Genomic DNA, 16,109 nt, shown 5'->3' on the forward strand with positions numbered 1-16,109 from the left:
GTGTTAATCCTGTGTAAATGGGTGCTTTAGTGAGCTAATGGGCTAAGGGCGCTGAATGGTGACACACAATAGGCATGTGCCAATTGAACGTATTAACCAAGCTAATTATACTCCTACAATTTCTGTCTGTAAGCAGAGCCGAAGTAGTATTTGATACTGTGCAAACTTTTGGCAGCGAACACAACCTGGGGCTGGACCAATGCCAGTGCCAGCCGACGTGAGGGAGTTTGGCCAGTGCAGACCAGTCAGCTGGAAAGGTGGAAAAGTGGCCCCGTGGCCAGCGTACGTTGTTGATAATCCGCCGCCGGTGTGTTGAGGATTGGGAGCTGACAGCATAGCTTTAGCAGCAAAGGCTTTCGAGTGTGGACAAGGCTGACCGCGTCACAGGGTCTGTCTAGGGATACTGACTGCCCCTTGGCTGGGACTTGCCTTGACTTTCACAGGTCATGTTGTGCTAAATGCTTGCGCTAACTGCTTTTTAAATGTGTAAGTGCCAATAGGCAACCTTGACAGTGAGCACGACCCACCCAAAAGAGCTCATAACCATCCTCAGGGACAACAGTCCGTCCCTCATGCCTAAATAAAACCTTAACTTCACTATATGTTTCTCCTGACACACGTTTCCTTCAGTGTCACGCTACAGGCATGCGGCAGCCCTGAAAATCTTAGCAAAACAGCATTCCAACACAGATTTTCTGTGGGCTGCTGCCTCTCTGACCCACTCAGACTCCGAATTGCCAGGCATATGGACCGGAACCCCAAAGTGGATTAAAATCACGGCAGGCACAACACTCAGCTGCCTACAGATGGAGGTACCAACACAGGCAACTGTCAGGTAACGATTTTGAGATGAACTCTATGTTTCTGGCCTGTCTGGTGGCCTGAAAGCTGCACTTGCTATCCATTAGTCAAGAAAGACCATCTTTCTAATATCAGGAGACAAGAGCCAGTCTTTTCATGATGATGAGTGGTAAAATGTTGCTGTGAGCAGAAATGTGTAGGCAGGAAGGCTTGATGACATATAATTGTTACTGTGAACTGAGGTTGCTTATTAAAACTGGCAAAAGGGCAACAATGAGCTTGTAATTGGAGGGATCAGAATTTTTCCTGCTCTCAGAAATGAACCAGGTCAGAACAGGTGAAAAAGGAGAAAGAAAAAAAAAAAGGTCACTCTTAACTGAGAAACTTTATAAATGAAAATGGCAATGTTGCTGAGTGCAAGAAATGCCAGGACTGTGGGGGAAGGAGTTGCCAAGCTACTGCGCAGACTAAGCTCAGATTTGTTCAGCAGTGCAGCTGTTTCTTTTCCTTATTTAACAACTATTTTGCCCTTGAAAAACAAAATTTAAAGTAATGGAATCCCAAAGGGCAAGTGCTTCGGCAGGATGCTGTTTGGACTAGATGATCTTTAAAGGTCCCTTCCAACCCAAATCGTTCTACGGTCCTATGATTTTGCATCACTCGGAGGCAAGCCAAGCCCAGGCAGGGCCTGCGCAGCTCTCTTGCTACAGCTGTCAATGGAATGAATAAAAAAAAATGAAAATTGAGCAGAAGAGTACCTCACTGCCCAGGAACTCACCTTTGACTAGCTGCCATTTAGCTGCTGTCCCACCTGCCAAACTGTGCCCTTTGCAAAGCCGCTTATCTGAGGCTGCATTAGGGCTACCTGGTACAATTAAGGAATGGGAAAAAAAAACCCCAAACCCTGGAGTAACTACCCAGCTCCATTGCTCAGTGTGAATATGGTTGGTCTGTCAGAGACTCCAAAGGAAAGAGGCCAAACGCCGCCTTATGGCACCATCTCAGGACTGTTCTCTTCAGATCTGGAGCACAGTGTGGGACTGCGAAGCCAGGCTGATACCAGAGGGAGGGAGATGTCTCAAACTGATGCCAAAGAAGAAGAGGCAAAAAAAATGCAGGCTAGGCTAAATCCTTTCTGGCCAGTGAAAGCTGAGCACCACAGCCCAGGCACGGCAGTGCCAGGCCCTGGGAAGAGGCAGTGTGGCTCCGCCTGGAGTACGGCACAAGCCACGGCGCTGGCTCCGAGGGCAGACCGGGTTAGCCTCCGTGTCTGTCCACTGTAGGTGGTTAGTCTTTGGTTTTTTGTTCCCCTTTTATTTTGTGAGGTATGCAGAGATAAAGGGAAATAAAAGAATAGAAGCTTTAAAACTCCTATGACGCTATCCCCTTTGGAGCGGTGTTAGCTGGGTGTGAGCAGGATGGGGGTGTAGGACTTCCCCCCCCTCCCAACTGAGCCTTCCTTGGCGCTGTGAGGCCAGCACGAGGCTTCGGCCACGTGGCTTCACCTCTGCACTGTACGTACCTGCACAGCGTGTACCCAGCAGTAGCCTCGCTGCAGAGGCCCGGGCTCAGTCATGTTATTCCCGGTGTAGTCCGTGCTGAGATGCTTGGTCTCCCTCTCTCCCTCCTCTTTCTACTCAGCCCATAGGGAAGCTCACTGACCACCCGAGAAGCTCACTCTGTGCCTTACGCATGGCAGGCAGAGAAGCAGAGGCAGTCAATTGGGAGTGTTTGTTCCCTCATGTTTTCCCTGGGTCACTTGGAAAGGGTTTGGGCTAAGAACACAGCGTCAAATGGGGAGGGGAGCCCCAGGTGTTCTCAGATGAGGAGAAGGAAGGTACATGCACGTGTGCGTGTGCATATATACGAGTGTTCTGGCAAGTGCCTCGGAAGCCACATGGACTAGAGGTTCGTGCTGTGCATGTGGCAGTGCCTGGGAAGCGCTTGGTGAGTGGCACATCCATGTGGTGAAAGCATCGTCACCAGCTGTAGTTCAGGAGCACAGCCAGAGCATTCTTGCTGCAGCGCAGGCAGGTGCTCGCTGCCCGCTTCCCAGCTGGCCGGCTTCCTAAAGCGCAATGGCTACCATGGCAGCCTTCCTCCCCAAATGCACCTGAGTATGAGCAGGTGTGCGCTTGGCTGTGTAGCTTTGCCATCCTGGGCCCTGGCAGCGATGCAAAGCAAAGCGTCCAGATGCCAGCAGTGCTGGCACGCGCATGCATGCACACGTCTGCGCACATGTGCTGCCTCAAAAGGGCAAGAGCCGGCTTCACCCTTGGATCTGCATCCTCCAGTGGGGCTGCCCAACAGCAGAGCCAGGGAGAGGCACCACCAGCCTCAGGTCACCCCGGGGGTGAAGCGCTGGGGTAGGAACCAGCTGGGTGAGGAGGAAACACCATTTTGCATCTGGCACCTGCTCAGGTGTTGGTCTGGTCTGGCAGGAAACGTGGCTGAGTTCCAGCAAACTCAGTGAGGAGCAAGTAAGAAGGTGCCCATAGTCACGTCGGGGACAAGCTCATCAGTCTGCCACATGCTCCCAACCCATTGTGCACATGCTGGCCAGGGCGGATTTGGCTCCCTCAGGAAGGATGGACAGGCCATGGGGCTGTGGCCCATGTGGTTCTGCCCTTTGCACTGGCCTTTCCCTTGCACGCTTGTGCTGTTTGCAGGTGCTGTTCTCTCTCAGAGCCGGCACTGACCTGGGGGTTTGCAGTCCACATGTAGGTAGGGCTGGTGGCTGGCAGGCCCACGCAGAGCGGGCACAGCCATGTGCCTTGGCGGGTCTTTTACACCTGACATACTCAGGTGCTGCTCTGCAGTTAGGGGCCAGGCAACGGTTTTACTCCTGAGCAGTAACTTTGCATACACAACCGTGCTCAGCATTGCAGAACAGCATTACTGCAGCGTCCCGGGAGGCTGACAACATCTCAGCCTCCTCCAGGACTGATATCGCCACCAAACCCACTGCCACTGAACCCCTCTCTTTCCTGCAAAACCCCAAGCTAAGTCCAGGCTGGTCCTGAGCCAGCACGCAGGCAGGGAAGGGGCTGCAGGTAAATGTGCTTCCAGCGAAGCTCAGCATCAGCCCAGGGCTGTATCCTGCTACATCCTCTGAGGATTAGTAACTGGCAGTAGAGCAGGTGGGGAGGGCAGGTCTCAGGCCCCAGTCACCGCTGGGACAGCTTGTACAGAGCGTGGGACAGCTTGTACAGAGCGTGGCCTGGGCAGAAAGTGGCTACCGGCTTCCTCCTGCTGGGAATGATCCCTCCTTTGGGAAGTGGGAGGGGACCCAGAGGACCTTTGCATGGCTGCAAACACAGGCTTGGCAGGAGCTATTCCTGGAGGTGCCAGGGACTGAGAACACTTGGTGCACCCTGGCATGGTGGCAGAAGGAGGTGAGCACACGCATGCACAAAGGGGGTTGTCACAGAGGACCTCCGAGGTCCTTGCCAGCACAGGGTCCCTGCGGGAAGTGTGGGGCACTCGTGGCTGGGATGTGCCCATGGGAAAGGACTTCTCTGGCAACAGGCTGGGGAGCATTCTTGTCTCTAAGAGACTCTGTGGCCCCTGCTTATTGCTGAAGAAACAGACAGCAAAGCCAGCTTGTATGAAACCCGATTATTCAAATTTATTAACATCAAGAATTATGCAATGATGCTGTAGATTTTTTTTTTTTATTAACAAATAGAAAACAGACTGTATACAACAGTGACCCCTACAGCACTATGCATCCACAAGGTAAAAATGAATGTGTCCTCCAACATTACCGACCCTGGATTGCTGATTTCAACGTAGCTTGGATTCTTAACATTCGGAATACATGTGATAATACAATTAGATACCCTTCCACCACCTTTATTCATAACTCAATGCACTCAAAAGAGGGCTGCTCACTCCCTGTCTTTAGTGCAAGCGTGATATAATAAGGAGTATTAATATATAGTACCATTAAATTAAGTCCAGTAGTCTTGCCACATTGGTTCATTAGAACGTCCTGAAGTAGCGGAAAGTACAATATTCTAGTGACTTTTAACATTTGCAGGATAGCAGAAATTATAGATACACCCAACCTCTGAAAGCCATGTGTACTCCCCTCCCCTTCCCTGCAGTACCCTGCTTTCCAAAGAGAGCCTGCCCGGCTCTGCTCTGGGGACGGCGGGGCTTGTGCTCCTTGCCTTTGTAAATGCTCCGATGCACTTCACTGGTGAGAGGTGACAGAATGGCGCTTGCACGCACAGAACCGCGGGATTAACAAAAAGGGCCGTGTCTCTCTCTTTCCATCCCCTCCCCGGGGTAGTGTGGGACCTGCTTGCTTCTCCTGCCCCCTTCCCAGGGAGACACACAAAAAGAGGCTCCAAAACCCGGAGCCCGGGATTGCGGGTCTCTCACAAATAAGGCGACGACAAGTCACGTCAGATCGGGATCTGCCAATACACACGGTCACTGGATTGGTTTAACACGCATCGTAATAGGACTGAACGGTTTCCAGCTGACAAAGGGGACCGCTTCTCCGGTGACCCCGCATGCCCTCCAAACTCAAACCTACTCAGGAAATAATGGGGGGGAGGGAAAGGCTAAAAAAATAATTGGTAGCTTAGGTCCAGTTCCATGAAATTTCATATTCTACAGAGGATTAAAAAGCAGTCTATGGGGAATGGAGCCGGGCAGGAACCACAAGCCAGCTGCTGCAAATTACCAAGGAAGCTGCACTAAAATGGGCAGAACCAGCAGTGACTGGGCTGAAATAAACACAGGGCAGTAAAAAATGTAAAAGCAAAAGGAAATTTAAAATAAAAACCCAACTCCCAAAGGTTTGGCGGGTCCAGTTCTGCCTGGGCAAAACATTAAGACTTGCAAAAAATAAAAAATAAAGAGAGAGGAGATTATAAAAACCACTAGTAACTATTTTACATGTTTAAAAAAAAGATCCCATTCCACCCACCTAAAGCCTCGCTGTGAAATGCAGTCGCGTGAGAGAGGGCGAGAGATGCACATGAGCAGAAATTCAGCCAGAGACTGGAAATGCTTTTGGAGTCGGATTCCCTCGTTTGGCGCTGGGGCGAAGATCCTAAATGCCGTGGTCAGAACTGGTTGGCGTGGAGGTCTGCTGCCTGGGCAGCACCTCCATCTGTACAGAAGGACTGAGGAATGGGCGGCTCTGGCTCAGAGGGACCCGTCTCCACTCCTAGACATCCCCACCGCGACTGGAGGAAAGCACTAGTTACGTTGCATAGTGGTCGAAGCTGCCGAGATACTCCAGTGCCGCTCTGTAGCACAGCTGGTACTGGTCCTGCAAGGCAGCAATGGGGGAAGCATGAGAAGCGGGGACCCAAGGACATCGGGCAACAGGGTTGCACATCCAGAGATGCCAGCTCCCCCTGCTTCTCCCACAGATCTCCCACCACCCCAGGGAGGAGGGGACGCTCACCTCTGTCTGCACCATGGCTGGCCGCTGCGTCCGCAAGGTCTTCACCGTCTGGAACATGTCCACCACTCCCTCGTAGCGCATCCTCTCCAGCACGATGCTGAGCGTGATAAACACGCCTGTGCGCCCGACCCCAGCACTGTGCAGAGGGAGCAAGAGGTGCTGTTGGAGACCCGGCAGCCCCAGCGAGGCTCCGCAGAGCTCCTAGGAGCGCTGCAAGCTCATGGAGCATGGGGACATGCTGAGTGGAGCCAGGAGAAGCCACAGGGACATTGCCAGACAGAGCTGCCCTCTCAGCCCCATGGGGCCCACCAATTCTGCCTTGCCTCTGGGCCAAGCTGCTGTGGGACTCTGCGCTGTCCAAGGACTCTTCCAAGGAGCTACAGATCAGTACCACCAGGGCACTGGGTTAATCTAGTCACCTGGCAGAAAGGCTGCCAATGGCACCCATGGACATTGCCGCCTCCTTGTCCCATGCCTGCTTCTTGCCAGCGGTATGCAGGAGGGGCACCAAGTACAGGGGAGCTGGCAGCTGCCAGGGTAAGTCAGGCAGGAGACATCTTTGAGGGCTGATGAAGACAGAGGTGGGTGCTTATCTGTCCCCACTCACCTGCAGTGCACTGTGATGGGCCCGTCCTGCCCAAACTGCTCCTTGGTCTTGTGCACCTGCCCAATGAAGTCGATGAAGCCCTCTCCTGTCTTTGGCACTCCCTGCTCAGGCCAGTCTGTGAACTGGAACTGGCGGATGGTCCGTGACTGGCCGTCCTGCAAGGACAGGGGTGTTAGACGTGAACTGTGGGTGAGCAGACAGCAAGAGGGGCTGATCTCGCTTCCCTCAGCACTAGTGCTGCTGACCTGCTCTCAGACCCTCTGGCCTGGGCCAGGTGACAGTGTGCACAAGTCATGGATAAGCCCAGGCAGATCCTTTGCTGAGGTTTTGGGGCCTCCCTCTGCTCTCCCATGTTCACCCCAGGGTGGCTCAGCTGAGCAGGACTTTGGGCCCCTGCAGGGTCTGTTGGGTCAGTGCTGTGGTCCTGTCTGGGGTGCAGCTCCACCCTCCACACATTTACTGTCACACCGGTGACCTGCACGCAGTCAGGTGCTGCACACAGAGGGCAGGGGAGCCCATGTTAAGTGCTTGCCCAAGTGCACAGCACAGGCAAGGCAGGGTCTGGTGCTGACAGGGATCCCTGAGCTGCTCACTGGGGCTGACACAGCCCGTGAGGAAGAACTTACGGTGACAGGAGTGGCAGGTGAGGGGCAGCAGCCCCTTCTGCCTGCAGTGCAAGGCAGCACCTTGCCTTCCGGTTCCTCCAGGAGCTGCTTAACGCTCCCTTCGCTGGCCCGGGCAGGGCAGAGTCGGGCAGCGACACGGGAGGCAGGGGAGCTGGAGAGCCAGCAGTTGCACTCACCCTGGCATCCGTCACCTTGAACTCCCGGAGGATGTACTGCGGCATATTGTACTCTGCCATGGGGTCCACCACAAAGTACTGGTACCGGGCAGAGCGCTCCGCGGGCCAGTACTGATGGCACTTCTCCTGTGGATAAGGAGCACAGTGAGACATTAACACTGACAAGCTTCTGCTCCTCCCTCCCGCTCCCTGGGAGCATACGTGGCTGTGGGGCCAAATGGTCAGCCACAGGACATGCCAGCAGGAGGCTGGCCCCAAGCGGCTGCTGCTGGGGACAGACTGGGGTGAGCTGAGAGGTTGTCCCCACAGACACCAGCCACACAGCCCCCTTCTACCCTAAGCAGGATTCCTACCCGGCCCATCTCGCGCAGTTTTGTCAACATCACCACGATGGTGGAGTTGTGCTCCCAGAGCATCCGCCAGAAATCCTCTGTGGTCTCGGCCAGCGGTCCCTGTGTGGCGATGTAGGCCTTCTGCTGCCTGCGACAAACATAATGGTGTTCAGAGCAGCTCCTGGGAGGTGGGCAGCAGCTTTTTCCAGGGACTGGTGGGCCGGGAGGGCTGGAGGCGGGGACCCCGTGCAGCAGGCAGCAGGGCTGACAATGCAGCTGCAGCAAACAGGTCTCTTGGACTAGCCATGGACACGGGGGCAGGGATGAGCCTGCCCAGCATATGTCTTCTTAGTGCTCTCCACAGATGCAGTGAGCACCACCGGGTGCAGGATCCAGAAAAGCTGCTAGTCCTTGCTGGGGTGACAGTGTCCCCAGCCCATCCTCTCCCTGCTGCTTGTCCCTAGTGCTGCTGCACCGAGAGCCTTCTCAGCACCCAGGCCCACGTGAGCAGGCTGCCAGCACCCATCTGGGCTGGGAGGAGAGGCTGTGCTTGGGGACAACCCCAGCAGCACCCCCGGGTTCCTGCACTTTTATTCTCTGCAGCAGCCACCGTCCCTCCCATTGCATGGGAAGACACAGAGCAACTCAATCAGGTCACGTGGATCACGCACGCCAGCTAAAAATTAGGGCAGTGTGAAAAGCACCAATACCATTTTGCCAGCTCTTCTGAAGCTTCCAAATTTGTCCTCGGTTCCACTGCGAACCAGAGCATCTCTCAAAATGTCCCGTATGAAAGCAGAGCCTGACCTGTCCCAGCCTGGCACCCACCCTGAAGAAAGCACCTTTGGTGCTTTGGACTTTGAGAAGGGCCAGCTCCGGCGTGTTGTTTTTTTGGCTTGCCAAGTGCCCAGTCTGGCACGCCGGTGCTGCCTTTGCCAGACAGGTCTGGCACCGCACGGGTGGCGGAGACATGGTCTCGCTTCACCATGGCGGGGCGCCGGAGCCCGCGGGATGAAGGCGGCATCCTCCGTTCCGGCATTTCATCTCTCTGCTGGGGCTAAAAATTAATGAACGTGCTGCAGGACAGCTGTAATGTGCAGGACGAAGACAGGGGCTGCTTCAAGGTGGATTTATAAGACATCATAAAAAGCAGGGAGTGGGGATGCAGAATGAAACAAAAGAGCTAATAAAGATGCAGCATCAGTGATGTCTGCAGGACCTTGGGCCAACTGATCTCTTTAGATAATACCAAGAAGACTGGGATGGGATAGGTAGCACGTGAAATCGTACCACCTGCTGTGCTGGCAGCCCTCCCTCCGTAGCATCAACAAGGGACAAACCCAACATCGCTCTTAATCAGCTCTGGAGCCAGGACACTGTGGCTACACCCCGCCTGTCAGGCAACGGGCTGCCGGGGTGGGTGTGCAGGCAGGCAGCCACGTTAATGACACGATGCTGGATGGCTCAGAGCCACACAGGCAGGAGGGAGCAGAAGCTGCTCCGTGACAGCTTTTCTCCAGCCCCTTCATCCTTCCCCATTACTCTGTCCCACCCTGAAGGAGCCTGGCTCGCTGCGGTTTTGCTGTGTTGGGATGCTCCCACGGTTGCTCCCCTTCTGCTCCCTGGCCACTCTTGCCTCCACGCAGCCCTTCCCCCTGGGAACCTTTCCTGGGCTCAGCTGCTGGTGCAGAGATGGAGGCACAGAGCCACTGGCCCGACTGCACCAACATCTGTTCCCTTTGGCAGTGCCTGTTGCTCCTGGGAGGTCACCAGCCCATAAAAAGTGTTTGGGCAGAGCCAGGCTGGAGGGGGACTGTGCCACATCCATCTTTGTATCCCCCTCTTCTGCACTGGGTGACCCTACTGCAATGGTGCACAGAGAGATGACAGGAACAAGCCTTGTATGTGCACTGTTGGGATGTGGTCTGGATTATTGTCTGGGGATTGGCTGGGAAGGAGATATGGCCACTGAGCTGTTTCTCTGCAGTCTCCTCTCCTGGCACTTAGCATCATAGAATGTGATGCCAGCAGTTAGATACAGGAACCATAGGTATTACTGCCCCACTAGATCTTAAGTTGTGCCTTCTAGAAGGTATACTGGGGAGCAGTGACGGGCTCTCCAGTGTCCAGCACCAACCCTGCCTGAGGATCCACAGGCACCCCCCAAAATCATGGGATGATGAGCCTTGGGCTGCTGCCTGGATCGGCCATGCAGTGCAAGCACACTTCTACGTCTCGTTGCTACAGCTAGGCAGGTGGGGCAGGTTTCTGTAAGATGCTGCAGATATAAAACACACGCCAAGGGATAGGACCAGAAGATCCTATAAACCTCCACAGAAGCCAGCACAGCCTCCCACCTCAGCCATGTGAGCATCTGTGTACAGCAATATAAGCCAGCCTGGCAGTGCTCACTCACTACGAGTCTTCACATACTGTAACTATACGCACTGGAGTGTCTGAGAAGATGGAAACAGGTGAAATGCACCACAGTGATCCCCAGCCCACCTGTAGGCGGCCAGGACCAGTCCTTGGGAAAGAGGAAAAGGCAGCTCTGCCCAGGCTGCCAAGCAGGCAGGACAGGCTGCCCCAGTCACCTAAGGTGGTCCTTACCTGTACCCATCTATGAAGCTGGCATTGATGTAATCAGAGCCCTCGACACCCCGGATGGGCTGCAGACAGACTCTCGTCAGCTCATATGGCATGATGTTGACGAGGCGGTTCTTGAATTTGTTGCACGGGAGGTTGGCACTGATGAAACGTGAGGTATGTGCTTTAGAATTGGCCAGCAGCTGAAAGAGAAGGAGACATGTCAGACCCCTGCTGGGGATGCAGCAGTCTGGAGGCAAAATCAGGACCCTGGCAGCAGGGCAGGCAGGAGTCCCTCCGGGCACACAGCCATGCTCCCTCCTCTAAGTGAGGGACAGCCACTGGGGACCAGGTCTTTCTGGACTGGACACGTTATGAGTAGGCTGCACTCAGCTGCTCTATTTCACAGTCATCAGTCTGGTTTTCAGTACCGCATCGGCCCCTCTGCTGTGGCATTGCACACCCAGGCGCAGCACAGCCTTGCTGCCGGCTTTTGGTGCATGGCTGTAGGTGACAGCAGGGGAACCACCTGCACTGACCCGCTGGCACAGCCCCAAAGCCACACATAGTGGAGTGGAGACCCACAGCAGCTCTCTGACCCACAAAGGGCCACGACATGAAGCTTTTTACCTCGCTGAACCAGGGACACATGCCTGGTGGTGCCAGGAAAGGAAAGCTTTCCATCTTCCAACAATGTCTCACTATTTACTTCTCACCCCAGAAGAACCCAAGAAAAATGTGAGAATTGTGACAGTTTTAGGTAAAGAAGATCTATTTTGGGTTACTGTGAGACACTTTATGGTTCTCTTTGAGCCCTGTAAACTGGAGTCATGGTAAATGCGTTAGTTAGATCTGCTGGCAGAGACATTCAAACAGAAATCTTTCTTTTTTCCTTTTTCTTTTATTTCTTTCTCTCTGCCCCCCCCTGTCTTTTATTTTTATTTTTTTCCTTCCCCTGGCATCTCCAGAGCCACTCTTCTCTCTGTATGTGGCTGCTGGTCCTTGGCAGAGGCTCCCTGGAGAAGGACAGAGTTGCTCTTTGGGGAGCAATGCAGCCATGTGAGGCCCTCCCATATCCTGCTCCCCAGGGTTTCCCACGCAGTGGACACTGCCAGGGCACAGAGAGCGGCAAGTTTTATTACTGTTCTCTTGGAGGAACAGCAAATTTTTGTCTTTCTTACAACAGAGTTGCTAGAGTTGAGCCTTATTCTGTGGCTCTCTTGAGAGTTTTCTCGGGGCAGGTGTCACCACAAGATAGTAACGCAGCATGGTCTGCTGTCCCAAGCCCAGGACACCAGCAGCTCTGGTAACCACAGGACAGAGCTGTTCAGCTATTATGCAGAAAGCCAATATTTTGCCTCTGCTGCTCCTTTGTCACTTGGAGGGAATCCCCAGGCGAAGCTGTATTGCTGCAGTTCATTTCACAGCCTGCATGGTCTGCTGCCTCCCTGCATGAGCTATATTCCCCTGCATGCATTCACTGGACTAATGCACCTCATCTGAGAATATGGGCGCTTACCAGAGCTCACTTCCATCTCCAAGGCTGTAATAAATATCTACAGTTGGCATTCACAGACACAGATAGCAAAATGTGGGCTTGGCTTCTTAAAAACAGTGTGCCTTAAAATACTGCCTTCACCAATTCTAGACACTGAGGCTTGGTGTCGAGGTGGTTAAAAGATAACAGAGCTCAGCATTGAAGAAATGAGACTATAAACGTCTCACATATTTAAATTGGAGCCGTTTCCAGACAAGTTGTTCACAGTAACATCAATTATCACTAACACGATCTGCATCTGATTTTAGATGCAGCTCCCGCCGCACAGTGAACCTAGAGCAGAACGTGCTGCTGAGAACTGCGCATCCATCTGCCTTTTATATCCTCCCCAGAAGCTGCCAATCCAGGGGGGACCATGGCCGACACAAGCTTTACAATTCAAATGTATTTTGAATCACTGCCTACCTGGTTTAGAAACACACAAAAGAATAACTGTCTGTAATGATGCACGGCTCCTCTCTCCCAACCCCTGGACGAGTGGCCCAGTGGGGCTGCGTGGGCAGAGACAGGGCGCCAGGGAAGGGGGTGCTGGGGCTCTGCCACCAACCTTGAATTCCAGCTCCATTGCAGTAACGCTCTCGCCTGGTGGCACCTGGGTCAGCTTCTGGATGTGAGCAAAGAGGTTGCGTGCAGGCACCTCGGTGTTGCCACATGTGGCTGCCTCCAGCAAGGCCTCGTGGATGAAGATGTACTGGTCCTCTGTCTGCACCATGTAGTTGCGCTGAGAGCGCATGCACGTCACGTGGCCGTAGATGTCCACGGTCTTCTCATGCTTCATCCGCTCCAGCATAGCATCAATGACAATGAAGCAACCAGTTCGGCCCACACCAGCACTGTGGAAACAAAGCACGTGGCTTGAGATGACACTGCCTCCTACAGTTGCCAGGCAAGCTCTGCTCTTGCTTAAGAGAACACCCGGCCTAGAAGCTCACAAAAGGGGAGTAAAGGCTGCTCCCCACACTGAGGGCTAACGAACTGAGCCCCAAACAAGAGGTGGCAGGAGGAGAGAGGCAGGGAGGCACTGAAGAATGTAGGAGGCTACTCAGACCTTCTGCTGTCCTCCTTTCACTGATGGAGCAGAAAGGACATGGTGTCACTCTGCTGGTCCCTGCGGTGGCTGGCAGCAACTCCACAAGGGAAGGAGAAATGTGTTTACCAGGCAGGAGAGTGACAGAGTATGTGTGCATGAAGTCAGAAGACCTGAAGCCCAGGCTGGGCTCTGGCACCAGTGAAGCCCGTAATTTCAAGCCCGCTTGTTCCCTAACCTGTGTCACTGTTTCCTAACCCATAAAACAAGGACAGCCTGCCTGAGAGGGGAAAGCAGAAAGGTGAGGTCATGCATGTCTTTGCTGAGCCCTTTGCTTAAGCACCGGATGGCTCTCCACTGTTGGAAGGGCAGTAGCAATCCCCAAAGTACTCATCCTGAGAGTACCCTGAAAACAACAGATATGCTGTCGTGACATGTAAACACAGGCAGAGATAGGGAGCTAGACATTTCCTCATTTATGGTGCAAGTCAGATCCTTAACAGGGCTTTAATACAGCTTGTTTGTGTGTTAATTATACCCCACTCCCATCTGAAACAGAGCATGAAAGAAGAGCATTAAACACTGCTGGTAAGGCGTATGCTGGAACAGCAATGATGGAGTGGTTTGTTCAGTAATAGTCCCCACTCGGCTGGTATAGATAAATCTTGCCTGGATAAGATGCTGAGCCTTAGTAGGCTAATGTTTTGCTTAAAGTGATGCCTTCCTACCCTGAGAAAGACTTCTACTGTAAATACTATGTATGACTGTTCATAGAGGTCACTGCATGTGTGTCTGTCAATGATCTGCCTCTGAAAGGTACCACCTACTTATGCTGGGCACAGATCACTTCATTTTTAAGTGCTGCTTGGAATTTTACAGGAAAAAGTGTTTTCTGGGGCTCGCCATACAGCAGTGATGTTTAATCTGACAGAGCAGTAGCAATACAAATGTCACCACCACATTACCATTGCTGGTTGCTGTCCTGTTCCCAGCCCATGCATGCAGTACGGGTTATGCTACTGTGAAACCTTCCCCGCAGGGACAGGAGACCCCACTTTTAGCTGGACAGGTTAAAGCTCCTGCAGCCAGAAAGCATGTGCCCACGAGTAGCTTCACAAACACACAGTCCTACCTGCAATGGACAACCATGGGCCCAGCATCCGGTGGGTTACAGGCCTTGACCCGTCGCAAGAAAGCTAGGATCGGGGTGGGGTATTCTGGTACCCCGTGATCGGGCCAAGCCATGAACTGGAACTGCCGTAACTCTCGCTTCTCACTGGAACCATTCTGTTGAAGACAAAGAGTTGTTGTTTTGCATGAGAACAGTCTCATCCTGGGATGGGAACCCACTGATGGGGTAACAAGGTACCGAGCTGGCTGGGTAACAACAGGCATGTAATGCTGTGCATGTATTGGGCTTTTGCCACTGCAAATGTGGAGGCAAAGTGTAGGCTTCTTGCAAGGCTTCTGTATGCATAGCTGCCCTGTGGAAAGCCAGCTGATACAGAGAGCAGAGCAGCTCTGTGGGAGCGGAGCACACGAACGGGAAGGCGAGACTCCTTTCTGCACAGCATGGGGTCACTACCCACGTACTCACTGCACGTCCAGGGAAAAGCGGGCACTGGGCACGGAAGGGCCACAGCAGCCAGTTCCCTCCCTGCTCCTCTGCATCATGGGTCTCTCTGGGATGGCTGATCAGCCCACGTCTGCAGAGACTGCTCTGCTCGTGTCTCTCTCCTGTTTCGGCTTGGCTGAGTGATCTATGCAGCAATGCTGTAGGACTGGCTGGGTGACTGCTGGGGTGAGATGCCTTCCTGGGTCCTTCCTGAGTGTGTGTCCCCATAACACACGGCTGTGCTGTCTCTGGTGTGGCCCAGGCTCAGTCACGCACAGAGGCAGCCCACTGCAAAGCCTGTTCGCATTGCCGCTGCTAGCACTGCCCCCAGGGATTTCCAAACACTAATGAGGTACGCAGCAGGGAGGAGAGAAGGGCTTGCACACACGTCAGCAGCATGGCCCCTCCATTTGCATTATTAGTGACAGGAGCGCTAAGAATTCACTGCTTCCTATGTTGTCCCACTAATGGGAGGACAGCTGTTACAGGTACACTCGCCAGAGGCAAGCATGGCCCCCGCGCTGGGGCACATCACAGGGTCTGAATGCATACAGGAGAGCATCAGGTATCCTGGCCAAAATCCAGTGGTGGCCAGATGTACAACCTGCAGCCGGTCTCCCACTGCAGCCCAGCTGTGAGAAATGGCCCATGTGTGGACTAGCCACACACTTGGCTAAGCCGGGCACAGCTGGCAGCCTCTGCCTGTGGGCCGTGCAGCAGCCTGCAGCATCAGGGAGCAGCTCGAGCAGGAAGAGCCGAGCCAATGCCATACCTTGTACAGTGCAAAGGTGCGGACGGTGTAGGTTGCCAGCTCAACTGTGTCCAGCAGGGTCACCTGGATCATCCCATAGGTTTCCGTACCCCGGCTTGGCCAGTACTGGTCACACTTCACCTGCGGGGAGAGGAGGAGAAAGGGTCAGTGCTTGGCTGCCGGCTGGGGCATTTGGGATGAGGAACAGGGCCCTGCCCTTCAAAGGGTAAAGACAGAAAAGAGTCACTGTGCAGGGGGGCCCAAAACACCCAGATTTCCTTCTCCCGGAGCATCCCAATTCCCAGCAGAAAGGCAGCACACCCTGGGCTCCTTTCCACAAGATTCATATTCAAAGAGGGATTTTTTTTTTGCCTCCAGACCCAGAAGCAAGAGCAGCACCAGGTACGAAGACAGTGTGCAACAATTGCTAGCAGTGATTTGTGCCTGCTGTAATTTTTCTTCTCTGCCTCCTGTTTGGGAAGATGGGCATCTTGGGGGCTGTGCTTGCAGCATCGCCCTGCCCGAGCTCTGCCTCGATGGAGAGAAGGTCAGCACCTGCAGGTTGGTGGGAGGAGAGCTGGTGAAGCAGGGCAGGAAGAGCG

The 16,109-nt window shown here is 53.8% G+C and overlaps 2 protein-coding genes across 2 annotated transcripts in view; both read right to left on the minus strand.

The window, feature by feature from the left end:
* KDM4A (lysine (K)-specific demethylase 4A) overlaps nt 1–2,377 on the minus strand; it is a 26,148-nt gene extending 23,771 nt beyond the window's left edge. The window contains exon 1 of the mRNA XM_009884866.1: nt 2,324–2,377. Coding sequence (XP_009883168.1) covers nt 2,324–2,377 — 54 coding nt within the window. The remainder of the gene's footprint in view (nt 1–2,323) is intronic.
* A 3,300-nt stretch (nt 2,378–5,677) lies between these two features.
* Nucleotides 5,678–16,109, minus strand: part of PTPRF (protein tyrosine phosphatase, receptor type, F) — a 296,593-nt gene continuing 286,161 nt past the window's right edge. The window contains exons 28-36 of the mRNA XM_009884676.1: nt 15,529–15,648; nt 14,274–14,428; nt 12,662–12,947; nt 10,581–10,759; nt 7,992–8,118; nt 7,639–7,764; nt 6,837–6,991; nt 6,230–6,365; nt 5,678–6,091 (exon numbers count right to left, since the gene is read on the minus strand). Coding sequence (XP_009882978.1) covers nt 6,023–6,091; nt 6,230–6,365; nt 6,837–6,991; nt 7,639–7,764; nt 7,992–8,118; nt 10,581–10,759; nt 12,662–12,947; nt 14,274–14,428; nt 15,529–15,648 — 1,353 coding nt within the window. The 3' untranslated portion in view covers nt 5,678–6,022. The remainder of the gene's footprint in view (nt 6,092–6,229; nt 6,366–6,836; nt 6,992–7,638; nt 7,765–7,991; nt 8,119–10,580; nt 10,760–12,661; nt 12,948–14,273; nt 14,429–15,528; nt 15,649–16,109) is intronic.

Source organism: Charadrius vociferus, unplaced genomic scaffold (assembly GCF_000708025.1).
Source record: "Charadrius vociferus isolate BGI_N301 unplaced genomic scaffold, ASM70802v2 scaffold163, whole genome shotgun sequence".
NCBI lineage: Eukaryota > Metazoa > Chordata > Aves > Charadriiformes > Charadriidae > Charadrius > Charadrius vociferus.